The sequence below is a fragment of the Sarcophilus harrisii genome, chromosome 4, assembly GCF_902635505.1.
Source record: "Sarcophilus harrisii chromosome 4, mSarHar1.11, whole genome shotgun sequence".
Taxonomy (NCBI): domain Eukaryota; kingdom Metazoa; phylum Chordata; class Mammalia; order Dasyuromorphia; family Dasyuridae; genus Sarcophilus; species Sarcophilus harrisii.
In genome coordinates, this window is record NC_045429.1 from 325,606,524 (window position 1) to 325,621,233 (window position 14,710).

General features: G+C 36.1%; 1 protein-coding gene across 1 annotated transcript; it reads right to left on the bottom strand.

Annotated features, from left to right (window-relative positions):
• Positions 1-36: 36 nt before the first annotated feature.
• Positions 37-6,777, bottom strand: LOC116423621 (cell wall protein DAN4-like). The gene is made up of 3 exons (XM_031968649.1): positions 6,768-6,777; positions 6,042-6,166; positions 37-1,056 (listed from the first exon to the last, which is right to left on the bottom strand). Exons 1-3 carry the CDS (start codon positions 6,775-6,777, stop codon positions 37-39), a joined length of 1,155 nt encoding a protein of 384 aa, XP_031824509.1.
• Positions 6,778-14,710: the final 7,933 nt, after the last annotated feature.

The following is a 14,710-nucleotide window of genomic DNA, read 5'->3' on the forward strand; positions in this document are numbered from 1 at the left end:
GTCCAATCCCTTCTGGGTATCAACTCTGATGAAACTTCAAAGGTAGCACGTAGAGAGTACCAATGCCTTCGGTATCATCTGATGACATACTTGCAAAGCAGCCTTCTGGGTATCAACTCTTGATGACATACTTGCAAACGCAGCACTAGTAGGAGCAGTCCCAATGCCCTTCTGGGTATCAACTCTTGATGATACACTTGCAAAGACAGCACCAGTAGGAGCAGTACCAATGCCCTTCTGGGCATCAACTCTTGATGACATACTTGCAAACGCAGCACAAGTAGGAATAGTACCAATGCCCTTCTGGGTATCAACTCTTGATGACATACTTGCAAAGGTAGCACCAGTAGGAGCAGTACCAATGCCCTTCAAGGTATCAGCTCTTGATGACATACTTGCAAAGGCAGCACCAGTAGGAGCAGTCCCAATGCACTTCAAGGTATCAGCTCTTGATGACATACTTGCAAAGGTAGTACCAGTAGTAGAAGTACCAATGCCCTTCTGGGTATCAACTCTTGATGACATACTTGCAAATGCAGCACCAGTAGGAGCAGTCCCAATGCACTTCAAGGTATCAGCTCTTGATGGCATACTTGCAAAGATAGCACTGGTAGTAGAAGTACCAACGCCCTTCTGGGTATCAACTCTTGATGACATACTTGCAAAGGTAGCACCAGCAGAAGCAGTACCAATGCCCTTCTGGGTATCAACTCTTGATGACATACTTGCAAAGATAGCACTGGTAGTAGACGTACCAACGCCCTTCTGGGTATCAACTCTTGATGACATACTTGCAAACACAGCACCAGTAGGAGCAGTACCAATGCCCTTCTGGGTATCAACTCCTGGTGACATACTACTTGCAAAGGCAGCACTAGTAGGAACAGTACCAATGCCCTTCTGGGTATCAACTCTTGATGACATACTTGCAAATGCAGAATAAGTAGGAGCAATACCAATGCCCTTCTGGGTATCAACTCTTGATGACATATTTGCAAAGGCAGCACCAGTTGGAACAGTACTCATATCATTTCTTTTTTCCATTTTCTTTTTGGCCTGGAAAAGAACCAATACCTACAATTAGATGAACCCTTGTATGGGAACATCAGATATCCTTCCTCTCCTGATTCTGATCAATGCTCTATTCAATTCTGTACTCTTTCTGTAACAGTGACATCAAATGCAGTTAGGTGAGAACTGGAGAGCTCAATGACCACAAATTCAACCAGTATCTATTCATCTATTCTAATAGATTTAAATCACTTCAGAGTCTTATTCTTGTGTCACTCCATACTCTTGGTTATTTTAATTTCCCTAGAATCATTTTTACTTGGAAGTATATGCTGGTCAAAATTTCAAACTCATGTAATCAAAAAAAAATGAATATTCCCCATCATCCAGAGGTTAAGACTTATTCTGCTTTCTCTGAAGAGATTGGAGAATACAGAAAGTGCAGTAAGCAATAAATTTGATCAGATGCCCTGGTTCTCTGTAGGATAGTGGAGGATAAGAAGAAGGAAGAGGAGGAGGGATTCTACTAAAAAGCTATTAGAAATAATCCACACCTTTAACAAAGTTGCAGGATATAAAATAAACCCACATAAGTCATCAGCATTCTTATATATCACTAACAAAATCCAACAATTAGAGTTACAAAGACAAAGAGAGTACAAAGTTAACTACTGACAATATAAAATATTTAGGAATCTATCTGCCAAGGGAAAATCAGGAACTTTATGAGCAAAACTACAAAACTCTTTCCACATAAATAAAATCAGATTTAACCAATTGAAAAAATATTAAATGCTCTTGGATTAGGTGAGCAAATATAATAAAGATGGCAATACTACCTAAACTGATCTATTTATTTAACGCTATACCAGATTCCCAAAAAACTATTTTAATGACCTAGGAAAAATAACAACAAAGTTCATTTGGAAAAACAAAAGGTCAAGAATTTCAAGGGAATTACTGAAAAAAAAAAAAAAAAAACAAATGAAGGTGGCCTAGCTGTACCAGATCTAAAATTATATTATAAAGCAGCAGTTACCAAAACCATTTGGTATTGGTTAAGAAATAGACTAGTTGATCAGTGGAATAGGTTAGGTTCAAAGAACAAAACAGTCATAACTTTAATAATCTAGTGTTTGACAAACCCAAAGACCCCAGCTTTTGGGATAAGAACTCACTGTTTGGCAAAAATTGTTGGAAAAATTGATAACTAGTATGGCAAAAACTAGGCATTGACCCACACTTAACACCGTATACCAAGATAAGGTCAAAATGGGTTCATGATCTAGGCATAAAGAATGAGATTATAAATAAATTGGAAGAGCATAGGATAGTTTACCTCTCAGACCTGTGGAAGGGGAAGGAATTTATGACCAAAGAAGAATTAGAGATCACTATTGATCACAAAATAGAAAATTTTGATTATATCAAATTGAAAAGTTTTTGTACAAACAAAACTAATGCAGACAAGATTAGAAGGGAAGCAATAAACTGGGAAACATTTTTACAATCAAAAGTTCTGATAAAGGCCTCATTTCCAAAATTATATATTTTGGAATATATATAGAATTTTGGAATATATAGAGAATTGACTCTAATTTATAAGAAATCAAGTCATTCTCCAATTGATAAATGGTCAGAGGATATGAACAGACAATTCTCAGACAAAGAAATTGAAACTATTTCTAGCCATATAAAAAGATACTCCGAGTCATTATTAATCAGAGAAATGCAAATTAAGACAATTCTGAGATAACACTACACACCTGTCAGATTGGCGAGAATGACAGGGAAAGATAATGCAGAATTCTGGAGGGGATATGAGAAAACTGGGACACTGTTCCATTATTGGTGGAATTGTGAACACATCCAGCCATTCTGGAGAGCAATTTGGAACTATGCTCAAAAAGCTATCAAACTGTGCATACCCTTTGATCCAGCAGTATTACTACTGGGCTTATATCCCAAAGAGATTTTAAAGAAGGGAAAGGGACCTGTATGTGCAAGGATGTTTGCAGCAGCCATCTTTGTAGTGGCCAGAAACTGGAATCTGAGTGGATGCACATCAATTGGACAATAGCTGAATAAATTGTGGTATATGAATATTATGGAATATTATTGTATTTTTTGTCCTGTATTTTTGTCCGCCTGCATTTTTGATTTCCTTCACAGGCTAATTGTATACTAGTTCAAAGTCCAACTCTTTTTATACAGCAAAATAATTGTTTGGACATGTATACATATATTGTATTTAACTTACACTTTAACATATTTAACATATATTAGTCAACCTGCCATCAGGGGTGGGGGGAAGGAGGGAAAAAGTTGGAATGAAAGGATTTGCAACTGTCAGTGCTGAAAAATTACCTATGCATATATCTTGTAAATAAAAAGCTATAATAATAAAAAATAAATTAAATAAATTTTTAAAAGGAATATAAAAAAAAAAGAAAAAGAGGAGGAAGAAGAAAAGGAGGATTAGTCTAGCAAGTTTATATAGCTGGATCCCAAATAGAGCATATAATGCACTCTCAAGCATTTAGTGTGATCATTACAATTCACAATGCATCTTCCTTTCCATTGGAAACAATTATTATATTTAATATAATTATAACTTTAAATAAGTGCAAATTTAAATACACATGGTCAATTTAAGAGATACATATTCAGAAGAATATATTCATATATATGTGTAAATATATAGATATAGATATACATACACATATGCTAATTCCTTTGATTCTCACAACAACCCTGTAAAGTCCCTGTAAAAATAAAGGTATTATTATCCCCATTTTAGAGAGAAGAAAATTGAGGCATGGAGAGCTCAAATCACTTTTGAAAGGACAGCTGTCTGAGGCAGATCTGAATTCAGGTCTTCCTGACTAACATCCTTTGTTCTATCCACTGCTCCACCTAACACAATTATCCCCAATAAAAACATTTCCATATTCCAACAGTCAAAACCATGTAGCATTAGATAATTAGTGATAAGTTTGGAATCCATATGTTAATGTGCTATATAATAAAGACAATAATGTTGATAAATGGCATTTACATAGAGCTTTTAACATTTGTAAAACACTTTACATTAGTTATTTAGGCAGCTAGGATTCAAGATGGAATCAGAAAGACCTGAGTTCAAATCCAGCCTCAGATACTTACTAGCTATGTGACCCTGAGCAAGTCATCTCACCTCTCTTTACCTCATTATCCTTATCTGTAAAAGGTGATAATAAGACTACTTACTTCCGAGAGCTATTGTGAAGGTCATAAGAAATAACTGTAAAACAATCAGCACTGGTGCCTAACACAGAGTAAGCACTATTTAAATATTAGCTACCATTTTAATTAATCACATGTGATCTTCACAATAACTCTGTGATATAGGTGCTACAGTTATAATTCTTCCCATTTTACAGATGAGGAAATTGATGCTCAGAGTGATCTGCCCAAGGTCATACAGCTAGTGTTAGAGAGATTTTAACCCAGTTTTTGTCTTTGCAGACTATGTCCAGTTTCCTTTTCAGTATACATCACATTGCAACGATTTATAGAAACAGGGAGGACTAGACTTATTTCATTTTTACAGGGAATTCCTGAGTTAAGAAACTTCCCTCTCCCAATATAAGTCTTATATTCCTTGCAAACTTATTTTCTAACAGAGCTGCCATTGAGTTGACACTAAAAAGTTGACATACAGCCAATATCAGAAAGACCCATTGACAAGATTTTTAGTAATGTTTACATTATTATTTTTGTTTGACTACCTTCTTATTTTTTAATTCAATAGTATTTTTTTCCAATTACATGTAAAGATAGTTTTCAACATTCATTTTTGTTACATTTTGAGTTCCAAATTTTTTTCTCCTTCCTGTCCTACCTGTCCCCTCCCCAAAAGATCAAGCAATCTGATATAGATTATACATGTCCAATCATTTTAAACATATTTCCACATTTTTAAATAATTACTTCATTTCATTTTTTGCAAGGCAATTGGAGTTAAGTGACTTGTCCAAGTTACATAGTTAATATGTGCTAAATGTCTGAGGCCACTTTTGAGCTCAGGTTCTCCTGACTCCAGAGCCAGTGCTCTATCCACTGTGCCATCTAGCTGCTCCCCTATTTCCATATTTTTATTACCGTTTTTAAAACTTTTATTATTTTACTATGTTTTTATTATTGAGGCCAAATCTTGAGGCCTTTATCCTGATGCCCACAATGATTCAAGCTTTCTTTCTTGAAATCATTTTGTCTCAATTTACATATATTTTGTATTTACTTATCTTTGTGTTTTATTTCCTGAAAATGTAAACTCCTTGAAGGTAGATTCTATCTTGCTTTTGTCTTTATATTCTTAGGTCTTAGATCAGTTTAAATGTTTATTCAATTATATCAACAAGCAGTTTAAAATGAGACAAAGGAGATATACATATGTATATGTATATATATATATGTATATGAGTGTGGGTATATGTGGGTGTATGTATATATGTACTTGTCAGCAACTCTTGAAGTCATTTCTAGAATATATAATATAAAAATATCTCTTACGGCAGCCAGAAAAATAATCAGAAATTAAATTTTTAAAAACACTATCTCAGGACTTCCTATACTCAGGTTTAGGAACTAAAGTAATCATGTCAAATCCTTTCAAATGGAGACATGAGAATTTCGCATCTTTAATGTTACTATTTAAAAAAAAAAGCCTATCTACTATCACTGGTATTGGTCAATTCTACTTCCCCAAGGAAAGTGTTAAGAAGGGATATTTTCAGATTTAAAGCTAAAAGGGATCTTAGAAATCTTCTATTTTAAATCTTTCATTTTATAGATAATAAAATTCTGCCCCAGGGAAGTATCTTGCCCTGATTCATATAAGTAATAAGTATCAGAGGCAAGATTTAGACCCGAGTATCCTAACTCCAGAATCACCATTTTCTAAAATCATTGCTACTAAAATGGAGCCACCCATGACCCATCACATTTTCTCTTTTAATCATCTCTAAAAGCAGTTATGAAAACATTACCTTTAAAAGAAGACTCATTTTAGTTTCTGACTTTAGGTTCAGTATGTTACAGGTAAGCTCTCCGCGGGACATCTTGAAGGTCTTGATGAACAGGTTTAAGAGAACATCAAAAATGCAAGAATTTTCTATCACAAAAATAGGATAAAATAAAATCAGAGGGATATCATCTTTAGTCTTTAGTAACTATTGGGCTAGAGATTCTCCCTATTTTTATTTTTATTGTATTTATTTGTTTGTTTGTTTATTGCTAGGGCAATTGGGGTTAAGTGACTTGCCCAGGGTCACACAGCTAGGAAGTGTTGTGTCTGAGGTCAAATTTGAACTCAAATCCTCCTGACTTCAGGACTGGTATTCTATCCACTGCGCCACCTAGCTGCCCCACTTTAAAAACAAATTATTTTATTTTTCCAAATACATGCAAAGATAGTTTTCAACATCCACCTTTGCAAAACCTTATATACCAAATTTTTCTCCCTGTTTCCCCCTCTCCCCAATACAACAAGCTATCCAATATAGGTTAAACATGTGCAGTTCTTCTAAACATATTTCCATATTTGTCATGCTGCTGTCTACTTTTAATATGTCTATAACACCTTAATATTCAATAATAATGTTTACATGTATCTCGTGCTATTCTAGAAATAACCCAGTGAAGTAAGTAGTATAAGTTTTATCTCCACTTTACAGAGGAAGAGACTAAGATACAGATTAAATCAAGTGACCTACCCATGATCATTCTGCTAAAAAGTGGCAAAAGTCAAGCCCAAATATAGTTCTTCTGATTCTGAAGTACTAATGTACCACTTTCTCCTACATCAGGGTGAATTGGAACATACTAACACAGATTGTAAATGATAATAAAAACTAATAGTTGGATTTCATTCTAGAGTTAGCTCCCTGATGCCTCACCATGATCCAGCGAGGTAGGTTCTACCCTATTATTGCCATTTTATAGGTGAGAAACCAAAGCATAGAGAGAATAAGTGACTTAAGTTTCTAGGGTAAGTTTTTTTTAGTTTTTCCAAGAATTTATTGCAAAAGTAGTGCAAACTATTTAACCTAGGAAGCAAAAAAAAAAAAAAACAAGCTTGAAAGGACCTATCAAAGCTTAAACATGACAATAGATGTTCAATTTTATAGCCTTAGAGCTTTCTTCACCAGTTTCTCTTTTCTCAAACCAGACAATTCCCTATCTCTATTTATTTTGGATTCACTTATTCTTGGGGTGAGTTTAGAGGCAGGGGACTAAGAAATGCAAGGGAAGTAAAGTGTAAGCTCCTTCAGGGAAGGAACTAGGGGTTTTATTTTGTTTTCATATCTCCAGGGTCTAACACAATGCTTTGCACATGATAGAGACTTAAAACACTGGTTGAATTCAATGGAACACAGTTGAAGAAGAATTACATAGGAAATTAAAGTCTTTAGATTAACTAGGCTGATAAGGCAGTCTAATGGCAGCACTGACCTTTGGGACTTCTTGCTTAAATTGGAGTTTTGCAAAGACTCTTTTCAAACTTTGAGCTATATGATTTGTATATGGATATGTGTGTATATTAGGTTGTGTCTATCTGTATCAAAATAATCAAAATAGTCATGATTTTTTAATTTTTGAATTTAGAAACCAACTACCAATGTCTTGATGATATTGAGAAAAGAATCAAGAAAGCAGCATGAACAGAAGGGATTAGGAACATGATGGTCTGTTTATAAACGTAGTATCATTTTGCTCAAATTCTTTTGTGTGACATATCTTTTTCCACACTATACAATGCAGGGTGACATGTTTGAACCAGCAACTACATTTGAATAAACTTAAAAGGATACAACCTGCAAGATGAAGTTTTAACAAGCCTTGCAACATCCTCTAGGGATCCTAGAAGCAACACAGTTAGCAATTCATAGACTAAACAAGGTAATGAAAGTGAACACATTGCTACATGTAAAAGTGAAAGAAACAAAATGCAGCATATTCAGGCTCTTAATTTCTTGAGGTACCTATAAATTTTATCATCTGCCCCAAAGGTCTACTCTTGTGTTAAAAAACAAAAACAAAAACACATACACACACACACACACACACACACACAAACACACAAAACAATTTTAAAGGTCTTTCTAGGACTCAATTGTAGGGCATACATTATTACTGAGAGTACAACAATACTGATCATTTACATGCAGCATATTAAAGGATGGTTTACTCTATAAAATATAGCTTAAGTATAGCCCTGATGGAGTTTTTTTTTTCTTTATAAAAACACTAAAAGAGTAATTGACCCACTGAGTCACTGCAGCAAAAAGCCTTACAGAACTTTGTAAAGTTCTGCCACTAAGGAATGTTAGTTCTCTTACAACTCTAATGTAGACCTTTTGAAAATTATAAAACTAACTGCTACAGGAAAGTTTCCTACTCTGGATTTGTTACTAATATAAAGTCAAATTAGTAAAAGGCTTGAAGATAGATTGTAAAGTACAACTTAAAAGTTTTCTCCAAAAAGATATAGCTTATAGAAAAAAATGTAGAGTTGTAGATTGCTGAATTAAAAAATGTGGGAAATTATTCTCCCTTACATTTCATTCTCATCTTTCCCTACAGATGTACATATACATACAGCTGTACATGCCAACTCTTGGATGTTACTAGTTACCTCATTTTTAATTAGGTCCCTTGCTTCTCAGACAAAAAGTACTAGATTAAGAATTAGGAAAGTGGATTCAAATTTCAGATTCACCACTTTTCATCTATGTAATCTTGACCAACTCATTTGCACTTCCCTAAGCTTCAGTTTCCTCATTTGTAACATGAAGGGCTGGATTAAATGATCTTTAAAGTCTACTTCAGCTCTATATTCTATATTTATTAAAGCTTCCACAGGGGAAGGATGAGAGAGGAGAAAAAACTTCCATCAGGCCATATATTACTCTTGTAAGAGCTCTTGTAAGGTCTATAGGTTAGGTTTTAAACTCAAGTCTTTCTGCTTCCAACTTTAACAATATGTCCACTGTACCACATAACCATCAAACAAAAGTTAATAGAAAGCAGAATTTCAGTTACAAACTAGCAAAAGGAATACATTACCAAAACATAGGTATTAGGAGAGAAGGTATGAGAAATAAATTTTCAGCTGACATCTGAATCCACTTATAAAGTCTTTAGCAGAGGAACTCCCTAAAAAGTGCTTTCAACACCTCCAGATGCTTCTAAAACTTTTTCATAGGTTTCAATATATATATTTTTGCTCTACATGGTCATTCAATATTTGAAGTGATAGGCTTATTTTATTATTGATCCTCAGATTTTGAATTTATATTAATTTCTTTTTTCAAAAAAGTAGGGAGTAAAATCAATTTTTACTAAGTCAATTCAATTATTTAACCTAATACTCAATTAAACTCTCAGTATTCTAGCTCCAAAACCAGTGTTATTTCTAGCATGCCCCTTAGTATCATAAATTTATATTTGCCTTGCCTCCACATCCCTTCTATCACCATGTTGTCAATTCTTCCTCTAAAATATCTTATGCAACCATTCTCTCCTTTCTATTGCCACTTTTGTTGTTTTTGTTGTGCCCAACATTTTGTAACACCATATGGGCTTTTCTTGACAGAGATACTGGAGTTCTTTGCCATTTCGTTCTCCAGCTCATTTTACAAAAGAGGAAACCAAGGCAAAGAGGATTAAGTGGCTTGCCTGAAGTCATATAGCTAGTAAGTGTCTGAGGCCATATTCCAACTTAGAAAGATGAGTCTTTCTGACTCCAGGCTCAGGACTCTATCCACTGCACAACCTAGCTGCCCCAATAATATTGTAAACAAGAATTGAGGAGCAAAGTGGAAATGGTTAACATAGGGAATAGAATACTTAAAGGCACAAATGTGAATGAGTTCAGGATGTTGAGGTTTGGTTTGGAGCATCATGTGAATAACAGCAAATCATAAAGCCTTGCAAATTTTAGGCCAAAGAATTTAAACTTTATTTATTATACTATTAGAGAGTCTGAAGATTTTTTTGAGGCATGGAGTATAAAATTACCAGGTCCATGCATAAAGATGATTAATGTGGTGATGGCTCTAAATCACTAAGATCCTACAAAATTCTGTTGAATGGAAGGGACAATATAGGAGGAGAAAAGAAAGAAAATACTTGTTAAACAAAGGATTTAATCATCACTTGGGGCAGCTAGATGGCTGGCTCAGTGGATAGAGTTCTGGAGGTCTTGAAGCAGAAGACCTCAGTTTTAAATGTGACCTTCCTAGCTCTGTGATTGATGCTGGGCAAGTCACTTAACCCTGTTTGCCTTAGTTTCTTCATCTGTCGAATGAGCTGGAGGAGGAAATGGCAAATCATCCTAGGATCTCTGCCCCAAAATACAACAACAAATGGATTCACAAAGACTCTAACACGAGTAAGCTTTTTATCACTTAATCTGCTTAATTTCAAGCAGCACTCAAAATCTGGTTCTTTTCTTAAATGACCAACTTTACTTCAGGGCCTTTATATTCTCAGAATTATTATCATTTTATGGCTAATTTGTAAAACAATAGGTCAGTCTTAGTTCTCCCACTTCCATGTCAACCCTATTGTTCAAAAATTGGCAAAGGAAAATGAGGAAATACAACATATTATGACACATAAAGAACATTTTTAAAACACACCAAAAAGTTATGATGAGTTATGTGCTAGCTGTAAAAACAGGTTCTTGAAAGTACACCTCTAATCCCAAAAACCCATCTGTGATAGCAAGCAGAATTTTTGATATTTCATAATTAGCAAACCTATATAAAATTGGGAGAAACTCTGTGAAACATCTAATGGAATCATGTGATTTTAGAACTAGAAAAGACTTTAGGAAACATTTAATCCTAAATTCCTTAATCTCTAAATGGTGCACTTTACTCATGTTCATAGGGAAGGGAAGGTCTCAAGAAAGTAATTTAGAAGTGTTACATACACAAGCTAGAATTAGAACAGGGCCCAGGTCTGACAATAGAGTGTTTGCTTTTGCTCAGATCTCGAATCTCATCAGAATGGCAAATTATTGGTGAAGATATTCCCCTTCTACCAACAAAGAGTGATAATCATTTTCCAATTGAGAGAAGAAATGGCATTTGTTCAGTCACCCACAGTCAGTATTGGTTAAAGGCAACACTTGAACTCAAATCTTTGGGATCAGTACTCTAGACAAAGGCATTTCTGCTGACAAAATAGTGCTACCTCCTAATTACTGGAAAGTACCAAAATTATCTCCACTATGATACTAACCAAACACCTGTGCTTTCTTCTCTTGGCTATGCAGACTTATCTGATTCTTGCTTCTACACTTCCATCCATCTCACACTCCAGACGGCCCACTCTACCTCGCTCGTTTTATCATCAAGCCACTTCCTAATGGAATCCTTTTGCACCCTCATCCTGTCCCTTTCTCCCTTTGTCGCCCATTCTTTCAGCTCACCTCCTCATGATGTCTCAGTGTTTTCTTTATTTCTATTTTGTTCCCTTCACTTCCCATCACTGTTTAATTCGCCCTGTCCCTGTCCTTCAGTTTTGCTCCAATGAAATATTTCACTCACTTCCAGTCTGTCCCGCAAGCTCTTGTATTTTAGAAACCCATACACACACACACACACACACACACACACACACACACCCCGCCCATCTCCACAACCCACTCACACTCACTCTCCCGCCACCCGTAACTCTAGCGTGTCTGCCCACTCCCCCCACGATCCCCGATCCAAGGGCATCACCTCAGCGAGCAAGCGCGAGCCGAAGCGGAGCTCGGCAGGGGCTGTGCGGGATCAGCCGCCTCCACCGCCGCTTGCCCGGCTCCGCCAGCCCGCACACTTGCTTCCTTCAGTGCGCCCGGGCGGAGGCCGCCGGGACTGAGCTGCTGCAGCCCAGCCTGCGGGTGCTACTTCTGAAGGCCCGGCCTCTGGCGCAACCTGACCCGCCACCTCACAAGGGCTAATGACCTCACGAGGACCTGCCCGACCCGAAGCGGCCGGCCTCTTTAGTTCTCTGGAGGCCACTACCCAATCTCCCTCACTCTGTTCCGGTTCTCCAGGGAGCCTCTTCGCCCTTACTTTTTATCTAATTGCCTTTGCTCTTTCACTTCCTTTCGATCTCTTCTCATCCCATACAAAAATCCCTCTCTCTTCCCTGCCCGAGACGACCCTCTCTCTTTTTCTACATCAAGATCTTTTCTTTTCTACTCGTTTCTTCAACTAATCTCTGACCTCATCTTCTGAGCAGAATTCAACAGACGTGATAAATTCTTACTATGTGATAAAATGTTAAGTAGGATTGACATAAATATTAACACAGGCCCTGATTTCCTTAGTTTAACAAACTAATTCTCTTATTTGCCTACAATCTTTCTTCCTAAAAAAAAAATCTCACTCTTCTTTCTCTTTCCTTTCTTTTAAGTTGTGTGTATTCTTGGGAGGTATATTTTATGTGACATTTGAAGCACTGCAATAGGATAACCCATCCACAGCAGTTGGTATGGTTTTTAAACCTGTAGGAGGGCAGGATTGTCATCACCTTAGTTTGAGGACCTCATCTTCTCCCACTTGGACTATTACAACAGCTTCCTAAATTCTATCTCTGCCTCAAATTTCACCCTTCTTCAATTAGTCCTCCACACAGCTGCAAATCAGTCTATCAACAATTATTAACTGTTTATCGTGTGCCAGGCATTATGCTAGTAGTGGGGATACCACAAAAAAAAAAAAAAGGCAAAAAAAAAAAAGATTAAAAAAAAAACCCTCTTCTCAAAGAGTTCACAGTTGAATGGAAGAGACAGTATTCCAGCAATGATGTACAAAGCGTATAAAGTGGAAATAATTAACAGAAGGAAGGCGTTAACATTAAGAAGCATTAGAAAGTACTTCTTTTTGAAAGTAGTAGCTGGGGCTTGAAGAAATCCAGTGAAGCTAGGAGATGAAGATGAGGAGGAGAGTTCTAGGCATAGGGAACAGCCTGTAAAAGTACACAAAGTGTGGAAATGGATTGTCTCGATTGAGGAATGGTAACCTATGTCACCAGAGAGCAAGATATTAGAGGAAGAAGGAATAAAGTATAGAGATTTGAAAGGTGAAGAGAGGCAAGGTTATGAAGGATTTTAAAAGCCAAATGGGCAATTACATAGTACAGTGATAGATTACTAGGCATGGAGTCAGGGAGTTCAAATCAGGCCTCATACACTTACTAACTGTGTGACCTGGGCAAGGCATTTCTTCCTGTTTGCCTCAGTTTCCTCATCTGTAAATGAGCTGGAGGAGGAAATGGCAAATCACTCCTGTATCTCTGCCAATAAAATCTCAAATAATGTCACAGAGAATCAGATACAACTCAATGACAACAAAAGTGAGAGTTGGGGTTTTTTGAATAGAAAAGTAACATGGATTGTCTTTGAGGAACATCCATTTAGACATTGAGTAGAAGAGGAACTAGAGGGAGGAGAGATTTGAAACAAGGAGATCAACCAGAAGGTAATAGTCCAAGAATAAAACTAAGGAATTAAGATATTAAGGAATGAGGAATTAAGACCCCACATCAGAATGATGGCAGTATCAGGAGGTTAGAAAGGATAATACACAAGAAAAGAAGACAGAATCACAAAGCAATTCTAATAACTTGTGGAGAGAGCCATCTGCATCCAAAGTGAGGACTATGGAGACTGAATGTGGATCACAACACAATATTTTGACCTTTTTTGTTGTTGTTTGTTTGCTTTTTTTCTCATTTTTTTTCTTTTTGATCTGATTTTTCTTCTGCAATATGATAAATGTGGAAATATGTTTAGAAGAATTGCACATGTTTAACCTGTATTGAATTACTTGCTGTTTAGGGGGAAGGAGGGAGAAAAATTTGGAACACAAGGTTTTGTAAGGGTGAATGTTGAAAACTATCCTTGCATGTATTTTGAAAAATAGCTTTTATTATATATATAAAAGAAGACAGAATCACAGAATTTGATAGTAGTTTAGATATAATCAGTGAGAGAAAGTGTGAGGAGTTGTAGATAAAACTAAGTATGCTATCTTGGGAGCTAATAGGAAAATTAGGAAGAAGAGAGGACTGAGGGGAGGTGTAAATAATAAGCTTAGCATTTTATCTGCATTTTAAGATATATATATATATATATATACATATATATATATATATATATATATAACATGAAGTTGAGATGTTCACTAGGCTTTTGGAGATTTGAGACTGGAGGTTAGGAGAGAAGTTAAGGTTTCCAAAGTGACCCCCTATTCAATAAATTCCAGTGTCTTCCTATGATCTCTAAAATCAAATATAAATTCATGGTGCAGTGAATAGAGCACTAGCCCTAGAGTCAGGAGAACCTGAGTTTAAATCTGGCTTCAGACATTTAATATTTACTACCTTTCTAGTCTTGTTGTATCTCCCTCCCCTGCAGTGGACATACTCTTTAGTCCACCCAATCTAATCTTGTGCCTGTTCCTCTTGTTACTGCGGCGATGTGACATTGTATACTTTCCCTTAAAAGTTTTGCTCAAAAGGATGATTTCAGAAAAATCTGGAAAGACTTATATGAACTGATGCTAAGTGAATTGAACAGAACCAAGAGAACATTGTACATAGTGACAACAAGATTGTGTAATGTTCAATTATAGTAGACTTGGCTCTTTTCAAC

Bases quoted from the DNA above. Each gene is read 5' to 3' on its own strand.
- LOC116423621 (XM_031968649.1), bottom strand. The intron at 1,057-6,041 runs GTAATGTTTTCA...GTTCTTTTCCAG, and splicing joins AAATGAGTCTTCTTTTAAAG to GCCAAAAAGAAAATGGAAAA.